Source organism: Microcaecilia unicolor, chromosome 5, assembly GCF_901765095.1.
Source record: "Microcaecilia unicolor chromosome 5, aMicUni1.1, whole genome shotgun sequence".
Lineage (NCBI taxonomy): Eukaryota > Metazoa > Chordata > Amphibia > Gymnophiona > Siphonopidae > Microcaecilia > Microcaecilia unicolor.
This window is the reverse complement of record NC_044035.1, coordinates 300,267,772-300,286,370: the sequence shown is the minus strand read 5'-3', so window position 1 is coordinate 300,286,370 and position 18,599 is coordinate 300,267,772. Positions and strand designations below refer to the sequence as shown.

At 41.5% G+C, this 18,599-nt stretch overlaps 1 protein-coding gene across 1 annotated transcript in view; it reads left to right on the top strand.

Annotated features, from left to right (window-relative positions):
* FTO (FTO alpha-ketoglutarate dependent dioxygenase) overlaps nucleotides 1-17,653 on the top strand; it is a 748,586-nt gene extending 730,933 nt beyond the window's left edge. Inside the window, exon 9 of the mRNA XM_030204316.1 lies at nucleotides 16,778-17,653. Within this exon, the coding sequence (XP_030060176.1) occupies nucleotides 16,778-16,847 (70 nt within the window). The 3' untranslated portion in view covers nucleotides 16,848-17,653. The remainder of the gene's footprint in view (nucleotides 1-16,777) is intronic.
* Nucleotides 17,654-18,599: the final 946 nt, after the last annotated feature.

The window sequence follows — 18,599 nt, the reverse complement described above, 5'->3', positions numbered from 1 at the left end:
TCCTAATCCGAGCCATGTGGCCGTGGGAGGGGCCACGATTCATAGTACACTCGCCCCCCTGACATGCCAGGACACCAACTGGGCACTGTAGAGGTCAGTGCGGTGGACTTCAGACAACGCTCCCTTACCACGGGTGCTGAGCACCCAACCCCCCTCCCCCAAAACCCACTACCCACAAATGTACAACACTACCATAGCTCTTAGGGGTGAAGGGGGCACCTACATGTGGGTACAGTGGGTTTTGGAGACCTCCCATTTACCAGCACAAGTGTTACAGCTAGGGGGGGATGGGCCTGGGTCCACCTGGCTGAAGTGCACTTCGGTACCCACTAAAAGTGCTCCAGGGATTTGCATACACGCAGGCCTCTAGGACTTGTTGCTGCTATATAACATTGGCACACCAGTTGACACCTGAAGACTAATCTCTCCAGAAACGTCCTTTATTGGAATAAGCACGCTTACTCACAGTTAACTGCAGATCAGAGGTTGTGCCCCACTGGCAACGAGTCTCCCTAGTACTGAGATTAGCAGTAGGTCAGCGCTGGCAGAATGGTGTACAATGCCCTCTTTCAGCCACATTCAAGGGAAGATCTAAGTTCTGTAACGTGGCTAACACGTGAAAGGGATCGAAAACTGGCTTACAAAAATGGCCACTACCTCATGGACTACCGGAAACAAAACAGGGCACACTCTGACCCAGTAAGCAGGGGGAAAAGCACCATGGGAATAGAGCATACCAACTACCAACATCGTGAGCATTTGCCACAAGCTAGTGGAATCACGGAGCCCAATACCCTACACCCACCACAATGCATTGCTGATATGACTATGCAGTGTGCATAACAGAAAAGTTGTCACACTCACCCTAGAGCCACATCAGAACCAGGGAAAGGCTGTCAGGATAGAACACATTCTACTGTCATAGAGGTGGGTACGGCATTTGAGGCTGGCATAGAGGCTGGAAAAAAAGTTATTAAAGTGGGTTTTTTTGGGTGGGAGGGGGTTAGTGACCACTGGGGGAGTCCGGGCAGGTCATGCCCATTCCCTCCGGTGGTCATCTGGGCAGTTGGGGCACTCTATTGGGACTTGTTCGTGAAAAAAAAAAGAGTCCAAAAAAAGTGACCCAAAATCGCGGTAAAAACGCCCTTTTTTTTCGATTATCAGCTAAAGAAGCCCATCTCCTCGGCCAATAACCACGCCCCAGTTCCACCTTCACCACGCCTCCGACATGCCCCCATCAACTTTACCCGTTTCCGCGATGGATTGCAATTGGAAACGCCCAAAATCGGCTTTCGATTATACCGATTTGGGCGCCCACGCGAGAAAGACACCCATCTCCCGATTTGGGTCGCAATATAGGCGTTTTTCTCTTTCGATTATAAGCAGGATAGGCACCTAACTGCTGTTCCACCCCCATTTTGGAACATAGAATTAATGGGAGAGTATAGAAGGATGTTTGAATAGTACCCATGGAAGGCTCCTTAGAACATTAGAGTCATGGAATAGGAGGCCTAGCCCTTTTGTGAACAGCAAACTGGTTAAAGAAGGGCAACAGAGAGAGGGACTAAATGGTCCGTTATCCTCATGAAAATGGTCAGCAGTGGAGCACCTCAAGAGTCTATACTGGGACATGTGCTGCTTAACATATTCATAAATGATTTGGAAGTAGGAGTGATGAGGGCAGTGATCAGATTTGCAGATGAAACAAAATGATTAAATATAGTTAAAATATCAGAGGACTGTGAAGATTTGCAAAAGGGTGTTGTGAGATCAGAGAGCCTATGTACTAACCTGTTACAACGTTTATAGGTTAGTAGTACCCATTTCTGTGAAAATTGCCTATGCGATGCAAATGAGTTCTTGGCTCATTAATATCCCTTGCTAAATTTCACATGGAATTATTCACAACTTGCCACAGCCAAGAACTGTGAGCATTCCAGGCCGTGGCAGTATGTGAAAAAAGTGGAAAAATACCACTTTGCACAGTGACAGCAGGCTAAATTCAAAGGGCCCTCTGACTACAAAGCAGAGGTCCCCTCCCCAGACCCCCCACTCTCAGGGGGATATCCACTTCCTAATAGTCCAGTGGGCTTGGCACAGCCATCTCTCCAACCCGATTCAGGGCTCAAAAGTTTCAAAATCTCTCTCTCCCTAGTGGTAGTACCATAAGACTATTCTAGGGGTCAAGGATGCCATTTTTTCATGACAGCCGTCAGGTTATGCGCAAGTGGGAATCCTGCCCTACTGCTCCCAGAAACCCCTGAGAGTGTCAGTCTTGGGAGAGGGCCTGTACTTTGGATGGAAAGGGATGAGATTTCAGCAAGGGATGTGGCTTCAGGGATGGAGAGCTTTGAAACTTTTAGCCCCACATTGGGATGGGTTGGTGGACGTGTTGGTTCACTGGGCCACCAGGATGCTGGGCTCACTCAGCATGGCTGTCTTATGTACTTATGATGATGTAACAGACTGACCACTGCTGGTAGGTTTGCAAACTGACTCCAGATTAGGACAAAGCAATCCAGTCCTAGTTTTAAACCTATTACCTACAGGACTGGGTCAAACTATCCTGGAAAATCTGGAACTGTTCGGCAGTACTAAATACTGGTCTGTTCCAGAAGGCAGATGTGAAGCTGCAGTCTAGGTGACCAGAGGTCATAACACGGCCATAGTCCCTCCTATACAGTGCATTTTTCTAGCGAATAAGGTGCTGATACTCAAATGCCAGGCCACCCTTCAGGGGTGAGGTGATCACTGAGGGACCCACCCCACAATAGTTAGGCCCCCTGCAACCAGTTACATAATCTATGACAAGACAGAATTTGTATTTAGAGCATGAGCTCTTTCATTAAAATACGAGGACCATGGGTCAATTTTAGCAGACAATGGAAAAGGTGCCGGTACTCAGTACCCCCCTCAAAAAAAAAACCCTGCTCCTATAGCTCATGCACACCAACCTTCATACAAAAATAATTCTACTTTTTGATTCTTGGTTTCAAAACTCAGTGACAAAAAAATGCTCTTTTGAAAATCATGTCTAGTACATTACTGTATATCTATTGATTAAAACAGAAAGCATAATGTTAGCCATTTAGTCAGTAGAATGATGCAATGCTGAAAGAAATTTATCCTTTGACTTTTGCATTAACCTTTTATTGACTGCTTGAATAACCTTAATTAACACACACTTTAGCTAAAGTGGTTAATTTTAACATCATGACCAGTGTCCACTTATGTGGCTGACATTCCAGTCATCAAAAATGTACCCACAACCCTAGGGAAAATAGGCATCAGTCTGCATTGCTAAGACATTCTTGTTTAAATTTCTATTTCGTTCTCAAAGTTCTTTAAAGATCATGCTATCGAAAATTTAATCATACAGCAGCATAAAAATTAGAAAAATGATTCTTGGAACAAAACGTTAACTAGGCTTTCTTATTTTGAGGAGCTTCCCCAAAAGTGAAATTGATTATCTGCTGCTGCCTCGAATTGGATGTTTAGATTTTTATGGTGAAAGAAACATGTGGATTTATTTTTGAGCCATTCTCCATTTTCGAATGGATAATCACATTTAGGCCAATGTAAACAAGAAATATTCCACATAGATTACAGTGTAAATTCTTTGACATAGAGAACCGCATTATTGTACCCCAGTTTGTCTTGTTGTTTATAAGTGAATCTTATTACTTCACGTATGACCCAACCTATTTCCACCTACTTTCCAAATAAATATTGTGAGGCATTTTTGCTTTGCGTAAATAGCAGAGTCACATAAACCTGCGGATGTTCCACAGTGCTGTCCTGAAATGCTGTACCTTTTTAGAGAAGAAAAGAGGACAAGTAACAGAAGCAACATGTGAAGAAGAGGTGAAAAAAAAAACAGCTGAGAAAAACTGAAATTCAGAAGTAGGAAAAGGGGATGTTCGAATTCCCCCAAATTTTATAAAGGGTGCCTGAAGTTGTGCTCGCTAATTTGCCACATGGCCAAATTGCACGTACAACTTAATTGAGTAAATGCCAATCAGCACCAGTAATTGATACTTAACCAATTAGCGGCACCAATTGGCTTTAATTAGAATTTACTCGCACAACTTTCTAGGTGTATTCTACAACATGGTGGGCATAAATTCTGATGCATGCAGCCAAAAAGGGGGTGTATCCATGGGCATGGATTGGGCGGGTCATGGGCATTTCAAAAAACTGTGCTCACTATTATGGAATACATCCAATCTGCGGCTAAGTTAGATGTAGGTATTTAAGCCTGGTTTTAGGTGGCCTAAATGGGTGTTCCTAAATTTTAGTCACAAGAACAGCACATGAGCATAGTTTAGAGAATCACGCTAAGCACATGGTTTTTCGGCACCAATTTTTAAGATGCCGTTTATAGAATTTGGCCCATTGTCCTAAGGACCTGAGTGTAAACATCTTGGCATGAAACAGATGTTTGCATATGCCCTGCTAGCCAATCAGTGCAACAGTAAGATCTGTGTCATAGAATAAAAGCATGTGCTTGTTTTTAGCAGAATAATTCCGAGATCTGTAACTCAAGCAAATTTTTTTACATTGTGGTTGGTTTGTTTCTCATAGTTGAGAATCATTATAATTAAGGGCCTTATTCAGTAATTTTTTTTTAATAGGCATAAATTAGAGGACTGTTGTTGATGAAATTTAAGCACAGTTTCCAGTTGTTCAAAAGGCTAAATCTAATAGTCACCTTTTTATTTACCTAGAACCCATAGCTCTGTCATCTGTGCCATTTTCTAGAAATCATGAAAAATCACCTCAGGACATTCTGCAGATAAAGAAACATGCAGGGATGAACAAAAATATGTTAATTTAAGATGCTGCTCTGTGGTGGTAAATAGCTTTGAAAAGTTAAACGGTATGACAACACAACTACATCTGTTTTTCGGTGTTTTACTGGAGTTTTTTTTGCAAAGAGCAGATAATGGATTACCTTGGACAGTATTTACTAAGACTTTTCTCCATTCTGTGTCTATGGGATAAAAGTTTAAGGACCAACAATCAGCCTCAAAGTGACCAGCAAATTTGGGGGACCTTTACTAAAGCGTTTTAAGCCCTTAATGCAGTTAGAGAATACCAAAGTCTACCCCAAATCAGTGTTTTGCAGCATTTTGCCTGTTAGCAAACTGTGCTTTACCTAGCTTTGAAATTTTTTTAGGAGGGGCATGTAATGGGTGGAGAGTGGGCGTTCTTACATTATCCAGTTAGCACATTTGGATTGCCTGGATAGCACAAGATTACACAGGAGCACTTAGTGTCTCCTAATTTTTTTGCAGGTACCGCACACCAATGATAGCATTAGCATATGACCTGCAAAAAGAAAAGAAATACCCTGCAAAATTCCATTTTAAATCTGGGCTTGGCATGGGAAAGTCCCACATTAGAATGTGCTAAACCCAGATTGTTCCACACTGTAGTAAAAGGGCCCCTTAGCTAGGTACCTTATTCTGATTAACTTTATCCAGATGTTGAACAGAATTTCAGTGCAAATTTACTTGGATAAAGGTAGATAAAGATATCCAATTAACTTTAGGACAGCCCTCTGGCATGACCAAAAGTCTCCAGATTAAATTAGCTAGACAGCGCTGATGCTCAGACTTGCATGTGCAGAACACCTCCAGTGCCATCTTCTAATGTTGGCTAAATTTTGTCTCTCTATTTTGTTGGATGGATAAAATGTAAATGCTGCAGGGGATAGGGGAGGGGTTCAAAATAAAGAGACTTCCCTAGGTAACTCGTGAAGTTACCTTGAAATCTGCTCTGGTGATTTCTTTGACCAGTGGCACCTCATTTGTGCCATTGATAGGGAAGAAGCATAAGGCCCTTTTGAAGATCTGGGAGGGTTAGACCCTGATAGCATTGACAGGCGCATACCCTACTAGTGCTGTTGGGAAATTTAACTACACCTCTTGAACTATAGTTAATTTTCCAAGGATTAATATAGATTATAAGGTTTATAGTGATCCACTTTACTCCTCATTAAGGAGGTTTTTTTTGCATGCATGTATGTGACATTGCTCATTAATATTTCACTTGCATTGGCCAGATTTGGTTAATGATATCTGAAATATTTGCAAATGCATTGCTGGTTATATGGCTTTCACAAGAATGAAATGGTGAATTCTGCATTTAAAAGGTAATTCTATAAAATGGCACCAACATTTTAGGCACCATATTTCCATAGGTAATGAGCCTATTCTGAAAGAACACTTACATCCTCCAGATTGCTCTTAATTTTGGTCATCCTTCTTATACCATATTTCCCGGCCAGAGTCCTTCACTTGTCCTAACATCGCCTTTTATCTGTTCCCTCTTTCCGTCAGGTATACCTGGACACTACTAGGTCATCTTGCTTTAGCATAGCTTCTCCCATCCTCTGGAATACTCCTCCTTTGTTAAATTTAAGGCTCAACTTAAAGCTTACCTCTTCTCTCTTGCTTTCCCAAACACTTCTGATGATTGAACACTGTTGCATGATATTCAGGCCCAAAACACTTGATATAAAACTGATTTGTGATCCCTTCCCTATTTTCTCCCTTCCCATCTCTCCTTTAGGTTATAATCATTCCCTCCCCCTCTCACCTTCTCACGTATGTTCATTATCTGATGCGTACTGTTTTATTGTGTAATTTTATGTTCCTCCCTCATTTTTATGATATTTTATTAATGATTTTGTAAACTGCTTATGTAAGTGGTATATCAGATAAATTGGACTTGGACTCATTCTTCTAAAATGCTAGCATAAACCCACATCAATGCACCAAAGTTTAGATGTGCACATTTATGACAGGTCTATGGCTCGCATAAATGTTGGTGCCAGACCCCCCCTGTTTTCAAAGCCCTGCACCATTGCCAACACAGCCCATTCAAAGTGAATGGGCTGTATCAGCAGTACAGGACTGCCAGCCACTAGCGCGACTTTGTAAACTGGAGCCTAAATGTCACATTTGTGCAAGTAGTTTATAATATTCTGTAAGTTACATCTCTACAGGATCCTTTTACTAAGGTACGCTCATGGATTTAGTGCTTGCTAATGGTTAGCATGCACTAAATGATGACACCCATTATATTCCTATGGGCATCTTATTTTTTTTTATTATTTGTTACATTTGTATCCCACAATTTCCCACCTATTTGTAGGTCAATGTGGCTTACATAGTACTGGAGAGGCGTTTGCAGACTCCGGTGTGAACAAATACAAAGTGATGTTGTGGTAAGAAAAAGTCCATGTGGCACAGCCACATTAGGGCATTGTATAACGGAAGAGTTATGTTATGCCCATTACGTACTTTAGTTTTGTTGTGTAGCATGCACTAAATCTATTAGCAGAATATAGTAAAAGGACCCCCACCTATGCCCCTCCCCTGTGAGCACCTCCTAATGATTATGTACTAAGCCACTTTTAGTACATAAATATAAAATGGTAGTTAGAAACTCTAATGCTATTTGCACATATAGTGTATATTTACCCACATGAATGGCAATATTCTATACATTTTAGCAACCTGTTATAGAATGAGGGGATTAACACATATTTCCTCAATACGGTGGCTTAATAATTAGGCCCCATTTGATTAAATCATAATAAATGTTGTCATTTAATCTGTTCTTCTCTCATCAAGGTCATAAGACTTCTCATTTTTAATTCATCGTGAAAGACTGTTTACATTAGCTCGACTTCCTAAACCTCATACTGTGTTTTGCAAATGGGTTCTAACAAAGCTTTTTGATTTGTGAGCCACAATAATCTGAACTTGGTTAATTTATCCAGTTTGAAATGGAACCACTTACAGGAAAATATCCTTATGCTGCTCAGCAAATTGAGCATATGATTGTGTACTGTGCCACAGAACAGAGATCTGTTTGAAAAGGCTTATGATGTAATTAGCTTCAGCTTTCAGAGCTTCTGCATTTTAATTTTCTCAAGTTCCTTAATTCCAGATGAAATTTCCTGCAGGTTATGGTAACACAGTCAGTTCAGTGCCTCAGAAACCAGGCACTAAATTGGAATTACTCCAGTGCAGCATCAAGCAGGATGCAGTTCAGATCATCTTCTGTTTTGTACTGCGGTGCTTATCATTGCAAACAGTTTAATATTTATGCTAAGAGGATTGTCACAAGCAGCTCCTATTCCTTTAATTCTTGTTTTAAATAAATAATGAGAACATTTAAACACATTACTCTTCTCAGGGCCCCGAGGTCACCTAATCTTATTATTTATGAAGTGATGTGCTACATAATAGTACTTAGTACATGTTAACAGATGCTATTATCAGTGGCTGATGTAGAATGCTGAAGATATATTGGAATGTTATGTGTTAATACTGTCCTTGTAGTGTAATGTACGATGGATTGAGTGCACAGAATGCAGGTGCAGCAATTACCCACATGCCAATATGGGTGTAATGCTGAAGTTTGTTTTCCTATGGGGATTTCACCACCATTAATAATTCCCAAGAGAAAATATTACTCCATTGGGAAATATTACATTCTAAAAATCTCAAGAGGTTAGACCAGGATGCTATATACTGTAATCCTCATTGTGTCTTAGGGGGCCCTTTTACTAAGTTGCAGTAAGCACTAACATGCACTTACCACAGCTTAAAATGGCTTACCGCAGGATGTGCTCAGGCATCCTGCTATAAAAGTTTCAAGTCAGTGCCTGCTACCTGAGTACTGGGGGCAGAGAGTGGGCATTCCTGTGCTAATCAGTTAGCACATCCATATTACAATACACTAACAGGTTAATGCAGGATCACCATTGAACTCTTACCACCTACAAAATAGGTGTCAACATTAGTGCATGGTTATTAATACAAAAAATAGAAAATCGGCCATTTTACTGCTGCGGTAAAAATGGCTTTAGCTCACAGGAAAATCTTGTGTAAGGGCACCGTATGGTCAGTTTTTGCCACAGCTTGGTAAAAGGACCCTGTGAAGAAGTGTATATGATACTGCCTCTCTCACAGTTTTAGAGCCACCTTAAAACCCGTGGAGGGGCATAATCTAAAGGGGCACCCAAGTTTTCCTGAGGACGTCCTGGCGAAAGGGCGGGGAAACCCGTATTATCGAAACAAGATGGGCGTCCATCTTTCGTTTCGATAATTCGGTCGGGGACGCCCAAATTTAGGTCTTCCCTAGAGATGGTCGTCCTTAGACTTGGTCGTTTCTGATTTTCGGCGATAATGGAAACTAAGGACGCCCATCTCAGAAACGACCAAACACAAGCCCTTTGGTCGTTGGAGGAGCCAGCATTCGTAGTGCACTGGTCCCCCTGATATGCCAGGACACCAACCGGGCACCCTAGGGGGCACTGCAGTGGACTTCAGAAAAAGCTCCCAGGTACATAGCTCCCTTACCTTGTGTGCTGAGTCTCCCGAAACCCACTACCCACAACTGTACACCACTGCCGTAGCCCTTATGGGTGAAGGGGGCACCTACATGTGGGCACAGTGGGTTTCTGGTGGGTTTTGGAGGGCTCACACTTACCACCACAAGTGTAACAGGTGGGGGGAATGGGCCTGAGTCCACCTGCCTGAAGTACACTGCACCCACTAAGACTGCTCCAGGGACCTGCATACTGCTGTCACGGAGCTGGATATGATATTTGAGGCTGGCAAAAAATATATTTTTTAATTTTTTTTTGAGGGTGGGAGGGGGTTAGTGACCATTGGGGGAGTAAGGGGAGGTCATCCCCAATTCCCTCCGGTGGTCATCTGGTCAGTTCGGGCACCTTTTCGTGGCTTGGTCGTAAGAAAAAAAGGACCAAGTAAAGTCGTCCAAGTGCTCATCAGGGATGCCCTTTTTTTTCCGTTATGGGTTGAGGACGCCCATGTGTTAGGCACGCCCAAGACCCACCTTCACTATGCTTCCAACACGCCCCCGGGAACTTAGGTCTTCCCTGCGACAGAAAGCAGTTGGGGACGCCCAAAATCGGCTTTCGATTATGCCGATTTGGGCGACCCTGAGAGAAGGACGCCCATCTCCTGATTTGTGTCGAAAGATGGGCGTCCTTCTCTTTCGAAAATGAGCCTGATAGTCCCACCAAATTGGGAAGTGACACAGGAGTAGTGGAGCCAGAAGGGCATGGTCCAGGGATTATATAAACTGAGGCCATAGCTAGGTTAAGGAGGGAAGTAGCATCGCCCCATGGCATGTGCCTCCACCAATTATTTGTGAAGTGTAACTGCAACAGTCAGGTAGGCCAAGCTCCATGGAATCTTGCAGATTTTGTACCTTGACCTGAGTAATTGCTAGAGATTTCCCTGGTAACTTTGAGGAACCAGGCCAGGGACAAATGGAGTAAGCTGCTGTACTGAGAGGCAATAATGTACATAGTGGCCCTGCAGGAACATGCACACAAGGGACACTGTTACATTTACAGACTAGTTTTATGTTGCCTTTTTCCTCCTAGCTGTGAATGGAACAGGACCTCTGATCTAACAGCTTTAATAAATGTTCTTTTCGTTTACCTGCAGCTGCTGTGTGGCTCTGTCTTATCCGGGCACTGGGTCTGCCCTCGTTCACGTTACCATAGATCCTGTAGTATCTTGATTTCCTTTTGTGCCTCAGTGTTAGTGGGGAAAACAGAGAAACTGTGAGGTGATGTTTTTATCCTTTTGAATGTATTTGCCCATAACATAACTAGCAATTGATGAGTGTCTATTATATAATAAAGATGAGGTCTTCCTAAAAGCTAAATGTTATAATTACAAATCTGAAGTCACCCTGACGGCACGCTCTGTTGTGAATTATGAAATAACCATGGGATGACAGCTGTAAACAAGTGACCTTATTAGTTAAGCATTAATAGACATGGCAATAGTTTCCCAAAGGAGATTAATTTTATAACTGGGCATGGAAGGCATGTGGGCACCCATGTTGCACCTCTTTTATGAAGGCAACATATTCATCTCTATGTCTTTAGAAAATTACCCCATTGGAAATAGGCATTTATATGGGCACTCAGGTGTGCACAAATGATCCACCTACATATGTGCGAATATATCTCACAGGAAGTATCTTCGGTATCACTGGGGAACACAGTATTTCCAGTACCATGTGTTGCCCTTTGGTCTCACATCAGCTCCCAGGGTACTTACCAAATGTCTAGCGGTAGTTGCAGCTTCGCTACACAGACTGGGAGTCCACGTGTTCCCTTATCTGGATGATTGGCTAGTAAAGAGCACGTTGGAGGACAGTGCTCAGGAGTCCATGCTAAGGACTATAAGGGTGCTCAGGCTACAAGAGTTTGTTTTAAACTACCCCAAATCCCATCTTCACCCTCAGCAGATGTTGAGATTGTTGGGCCACAGTTTATGTAATGCTCATGACACATCTTCCCATGAAGACCATTTTTTCCAGATTACAGTTTTGAGACCCAGTGAAAAAGGACAGTAGATGCTGGAGTGAAGAGGACACTCTGTGATAAGAACATGCTGTGTATGTTACTGTATTTTGCCAGGCTGTCTGTGAAAGTTGGAGAGAAGGGAATGGATTTTTCTTTGCTGGAGGAAGCAATTGTTACCTTCAGGCCACTGGGAAGAGAACAACAAGAACTAGTTGATGATGGTTGCGCATGGGTCACTTCAAGCAAGTGATTCTGGAGATGTTTGGTAGAAGATGAGAGCCAGCAACAGAGTGGCCCTTCTCTGTTTGGAAGCCTTTACATGGGCCTTAACCCTCACACCCTATATTTATCTTACTAAAACATTATCAGGCCTATCTCCTGAGATTTCCTGCATCAGGAGTCTACTGTCCTTCCATAGTACTCGGATCTCCTGAGAGACTCTGGTTATGCTGGTGGCATATTCTTACTGATCAGACTTTTGCCTGTTTCTGCATTGGATTTCTACCTGCTGATTTGGATTTGATTCTATGGACAGAATACTTCTGATGCTTTTCACTCTTTCCAAAACACAGCCGTGTTGTTTTTCTCACTGATTGACGAAAGCAGGAGCTTATTTTTTAAAGAATAAATTAAGGGATAATCTATGAACCTCTTGGACTTTTTGGCCTTCTTATTTATCTTGAAATCAAACAACCTTTGATAACCTTTAAGAGTGGACTAACACGGCTACCACACCTCTTTATTTAACTTGAGAAGCCAGGCTAGTGACAATATGCCGAGGACACTGGAATTCATTCAGGCACATAGTGGTACAGGAAGGGGGCTATTACAGTTACCCTGGATGCTGAGAAGGTGTTTGATTATTTTCAAGATTTGATATACCGCCTTTTCTGACATGCAGGTCAAAGCAGTTTACAATTCAATAAAAACAGTATGGAAAAGAATGCCAACCAGTGAAAGGGCAGAAAATCAGACATTCAGGTTAATACACAGAGGAAAGAAAACTGTTAGTTGAAACAGAGTCCTGACTACTCTTCAGCACTCTAAAGGATTTCCAAATGTGAGGTCAAAAAGTAGGTCTTCAGGCCAGACAAACCTTGTAAAGGACAGCTCAGAATGAAGGAAAGGGGGAAGATCATTACAGAGTTTTAGAGCCAGGAAATAAAAAGTAGAGTTCCTAGTAGACTTGTACTGGGCTTTTCTTGGAGAAGGGAGAACAAGTTGGTAGGCATCAAGAGAGCTGAGAGTACGACTAGGGGTATAAGGGATACTCAAAGAGGATAAGTACTGAGGAGTTCCAAGATGATACACTTTATGTACAAGGCATAGAATTTTAAACCAAATGCAGTAGTGTACTGGTCGAGTGGGAGGCATGGACATGTTTGTGAGCATTGCACAAAAAATGAGCTGCAGTATTCTGCAAAGTCTGAAGAAATATCTGTTGATATTTATTAATAGCAGCTTATATCGAATTACAATAATCAAGCTTAGAAATTATGAATGCACTTTTAAGTGTATGCAGAGTGGTGAAGTCAAGAGGACCATACAAAGAGCAAAGATGATGCAAGGAAAAGTACCCATTTGTAGAGCACAAGCAGTCGGTGCATGAAATGAGAGGTTTGAGTCAAGAATTATACCTAAATAACGGAATGAATCAACTGTGGGAATAGCTATGTTTACTTATATAACTCAGTTGTGGATATTCAAGTGATTCTCCTAAGAGAGTCTGAGACTACAATTTGGAAGGGAGCCTTTCTGTGTCATGTCCCCTACCTCAACGCAAGCGGCGTCCTCGGGCTGCACAGGGTCCCGTCGGCATGCACACTTGACTGGCACAGCCCTGAGCCACGTGTGTGTGTGGTTCTTCTCTGGCTGCAGGCTCCTTGATTGCTTTGCTTCCATGCACCTGGCTCTGCTCTCTCTCTGCCTGGCTTCCAGGCTACTTGATTGTTTGCTTCCATCCACCCAGGTCTGCTCTTCCTCTGCCTGGCTTCCCTTGCTTCTCTCCTATTGGTCTTCCAGGTCCTCCTTCCCCTGCTCTTGTCCTATGGCTGTGCCCCTTCTCCCTGCTGATGTCAGATGCCAGCACTTTATCAGCTGAGCTCTCCCTAGACTCCTTGCTTCGGCTTCTACTTTAGTAGGTGTTACTTGCTCAGTAATGTGCTTCTCCTCTACTTTGTTCTTCGTTACTGACTCTGCCTGTACCTGGATTACTCTCGTGTCTGCTGCCTGCCTACTGACTCTGCCTGTACCTGGATTACTCTCGTGTCTGCTGCCTGCCTACTGACTCTGGCCTGTATCTGGATTACTCTGTTGACCTGCTGACTGCCTACTGAAACTGCCTGTACCTGGATTAACTCTCTTGACCTGCTGACTGCCTACTGACTCTGCCTGTACCTGGATCACTCTCTTTGCCTGCTGCCTGTCTGGCCATCACGTTCATCACCCCGCTTCCTGCTCCATCTCGTAAGCCCTGCAGGCCGCCTGCACCTAAGGGCTGAACCTCTGGGAACGACGGTCAGCGCAGATGAAACCTGGGGTTGTCTGGCCGCTAAGGCAGAACCTGGTCTGAGTAATGGGTTCGGCGCGCTCTACTTGGTACAAGACTCACAGGTCTGACATTCTGAGACACAATGGAAAGCCTTTTGGTCTAGAATCTGTTGGCAGTGGTCTCTCAGTCTTTGTATTATGTAGCTCTTCAAAGGTCGCAAAATTCACTGTTAGTGGCTCTAACAGATGTTGGTCTTGTGGGTCTGTTGTGGGTTCTTTGTGGATTTAAAGAATTTTGCATTCTAGTGTGGGAGCAGATTACTGGTGTGTTAGAAATTCAGTCTGGTTTTAGTTATAAAGTAGTTATTTGGAAGTCTACTGTTTTATCTAATAAATATCGTTTATCGTTTATTTATTTACTATACCGTTTCTTATTGCGTTCGCAAAATAGAACAGTTTACATCATAAAAACTAAAATTAAGTAAAGAGAGGGCTAGATTGTTTGATGTACTTATGGCTATAGCAATACAGACCATATTGTCTGAGTGGAAGGATAATACTGCTTCGTCCATGGATGCTTGGTAGAATGCTGTGTGTCTCACTAGAAAGTATGAGTGGCTGCTGCGATTAAAAGGTGGAGCTCCTCAATGTTTAAAAAGTTAGGGCTCTGTTAAATTTGTATTGTAAAAATGATAAGTTATTGTAAAAATCTCAGTTTATTTGTAATATGGGGCAGTGTAATGTGTTTATATCACGCCAGGTTGTTGGGGAGTTATATTGTTTGGTTTTTTTGTTAATAATGAGATTGAACTAAAAAAACCAACAAAACAGAATTATACCTAAATAACTGAATGAACCAATTGTGAAAATGGTTATGTAAAACAAATGAGGAACAAAAGGTTGTGAGTGATGACCTGGGTTTAAAACTAATTTGTGGGTTTGGAGCCATTCAGCCATGGCAGTAAGACAGGATTGAAGGGAACAAAGATCAAGAGGAGTAGAAAAAACGAATAAAATATCATCTGCACAATAGAATGCCCTAATATTAAAGTCCTGAAAATATTAAAGAGATAAGGGGGGAAAAAAGAATCTGGGAAAGAATCTGGGAAACTCCACAAGAAAGGGACTTAGATGATGAGACAAGTGCAGGTATAATGACTGAAAATTTTGAATTGAGGTTGCAGGAAGTTATACTTAGGAGTAACATCAGGAAGTACTTTTTCACAGAGAGGGTAGTGGACATATGCAGCACCTTTCCAGGAGAGGTGGTAGACTCAAAAACAGCAAATTCAAAAATGCATGGGATAGACACAAGAGATGCCTAAATTGAAAGAGGATGGAAACACAACACACCTGCCGAAGTATTATGTTGGGCAGGAGTAGTGGGAACTAAGGCCGAAGCTGGACAGACTTATCTGCAGTGCATACAAATCTTTCTCATGAATATTCATTGTGGATATCCTGAAAACCTGACTGGCTGGGGTGCTCCAGCACAAAGTTAGGAAGGACTGGAATAAATACTTCTATGGGCCTGCTCATTTAATCTGCTGTTTTTCACCACAGGTAGGAGTCAGAAGTTATTCAGACACTGACCATATTCAGTGTCGGTGCACCTGAATAGCTACTAAGCAAAGATAGGATTGCTTTTTATTTTTTTGTGAACCTATCTGTCTGGGATCACAAAAAAATAAAAAAGCAAATCCTATCTTTGCCTAGTTAGCTATTCAGGTGCCTTGTTATAAACAAGGGCTTTGGAGAGTGTCCATAATGGTCAGTGATTTAAAACCGCTGACAGCTGCCGAACGAATTAGACCTGAATTTTCAATGCTGGGCAACATCCTGGCACCAGCATTAAATATACAGCAGACCCAGAAGTTATGCTGAAATCAACTAATACTCAGTGCTGGCACCCGTATACGTAACTGGGCAGTGATAGGATTGCTTTTTATGTGGGCCTATCTCTGTGGGCACAGGTACTGAATATCATTAGTGGATGTATATCTTCAAGCTCCGCACCCAGATTGCCCCCAACACTAACCGGACAATGCAATCACACTGGAATTTCAGTGTGAAAACTTAGGGATGGCTCACTCAATTAGTGGTAAAATAACTTGTCTTAACAGTAGCCCACATTGATAACTTCCCCCTTAAACTGCATGAGTTTTGACAAATAATTGAGTCAATAAACAAGGGATTTTGTGTAAATTTTCATGGATACTGTGTAGGATTTAATGTCCTAAGTACCTATTATTTCATTATTTCATCTACTAATAGAGCTAATAGAGACAGGTATGGAATTTCCTGTTTGTGTTTATGGGAAAAATGCTTAGTACATCTGACTTGATGTCTTTGTTGAAATTGTACCTTCCTATTTATCAGGAATGTTTAATCTCTATTTGTATACATATTTTTAAAAATATTTTGATAGTATTTGATGTCAAAATAGACAAATACACATGTACATTTCTAGACTGCACAAAACTAAAACAGCTTCTGAAATGCTGGTTAATCTATGCCTGCACCTTAATGCATCAATCAGTCAGTTCAATCCTTCTCAATAACCTAGCAATAAGTTGAAATCCCACACACGTTTAAATCTGATAATGGTTTTTAATCAAACCTAAATAACAGTTGAGATAATGAAGAAATAATTCACCATAAAACTGAATTTTCTGTATGAATTGACTTTCTAGAAAATTCTCCTCTGCTATCTCTTCCTCCTCCTCCTCCTCCTGCAGACAACACAAAGCTTCGAATAAACAGCACAGCTTAAAGAGCACATCCTTAAGTGAAAAGATTGGCTTTTCATTTCAGAGGTTTAATCTTAGTTTTACTGTGGACACATTTAGCCTGCAAAAAGAGTCTGAAATGCATTCGACAAGTATAAGTGTTTTGTTTTCTTTTTTCAATTTTCAGATGCCAGTCCCACCTTGGCCAAGGGCTTACCAGCAGACCAGAAACCAGAGTGCCATCCATACTGGAATGATGATGACAACACTATGCCTTTGCCATTTGACCTGGAAGAAATCATTGCAGAATTAAAGAGCCTACTGTAATACTTGGAAGGCTTACATAGGTGTTCTTCGTCAAAACAGTGGATGCTTTATTGCTAATCCTAATGGGGGCGATTTTTAGGAGATTGGAGAGAAAATTAGAAGAGAAAAATGTCTTAATGTTACCTTGTTACAATGTAAATGTGTAGGCTTTGTATGCTACCTGAAGCACATTTATTTATACATTTTCCATTCAAGCAATTGTTTAGTAAATTTGAGCTAATTTTAATTTGTAAATTATGTTTGCCTAGCTTCTAATCCTCTGAGAGTTGGTAGTATGTGGATGTCAAGATAATATAACCACACATATTCCATTTGATTAGATGGATGCTGGGGTCAATTGCCTAAGAATATTTTGTATGATAGCTTTTCATTTGACATTCATGATCCTCTCCTGTAGCAAAACTATGAAATGAATGCTTTTAAAATAACTGATAGATGACTGCTCACAACAATTTCTTGTGGACAAAGACATTTAGGACTATATATGGCGCCTGAAAATTCAGGTGCTGAAATATTTCACCTAGTCATATTCTGTAAAGGCACAATTTATAGAATATGCCTAGCCGGTTCATAGAATATGCCTAGCGGCCATGCATGCACCTAACTCTAGATGTGTCCAATTACGCCACGTAAAACTTGATGTAAATACCGGAACCTAAATTAGGTGCAGAGCAGGAGTATTCTCTAACCGTAAGCGTAGATTTTCAGAATACCTATGAATTTACATGCACCATTTTGCAGAATATGCCTAGCATGTTGTGCATGTAAATTCTAATTAGTGCCAATTAGTATCAATAATTGCTTGTGAAGTGGCAATTATCGGTGCTGACTGGCTTGTTAAGTGATTAAATTGCATGTGCAAATCCAGAATATGACTGCACTATATAGAATCTGGGTGTTAGGGGATGATTCTATAAGGAGCTGTCTAGTTTTAGGCAGCAGGAACGCAAATAAATGGTGGTATTATAGTCATTTACACATGTAAGTGATCGCTTACAGAATAGCAACTAGCAGAAAAGTACACACAATCTGGTCCATCATGTTTTGATGGTACGTACTTTGCCGATGGGCATATGAGTAGGCAGAGCACAAGTGGAGCACACAAATACATACACATTCTGGCTAACATCTAAGCACAGATATTTACACCAACTATTGGCTGGTGTAAATGATTGTACCATAAATATAAGCACTAAATACTCCAGTAGAAAGTATGTGAAGTCACACTGTCATACAAATTACAAAATCACAATACACTCCACCATCAAGTCACAAAAAAATAATTATCAACGCACAGGTACCACTACCAATACATTATCCCCTAGATTTTATATATGGCACCCAAAATTGCACACTGAAAGGTGGTGCACATCAGATGTATTCCATAATAATTGACAAATGAGCAGTTAATTGGCAATGATTGGGCGCTAACAATCAATTGTCAGTGCTAATTGGCAACAATTTAAAATTTATGCGAGCATCCTACTAGTCAGGATTCTATAAAGATCCACATGCAAATTTTTCCATGCAGATCTGAAAAGGAGTTGTTTCCATGGGAGGGGCATGGCAGATCAGGGGCATTCCTAGAAATTGCACACAGTGTTATAGAAAATGGCAGATCCGCACCAAATTTAGTTCGAGGACTTACACCAGATTTTAGTTGGTGTAAATCCTCATGCCCA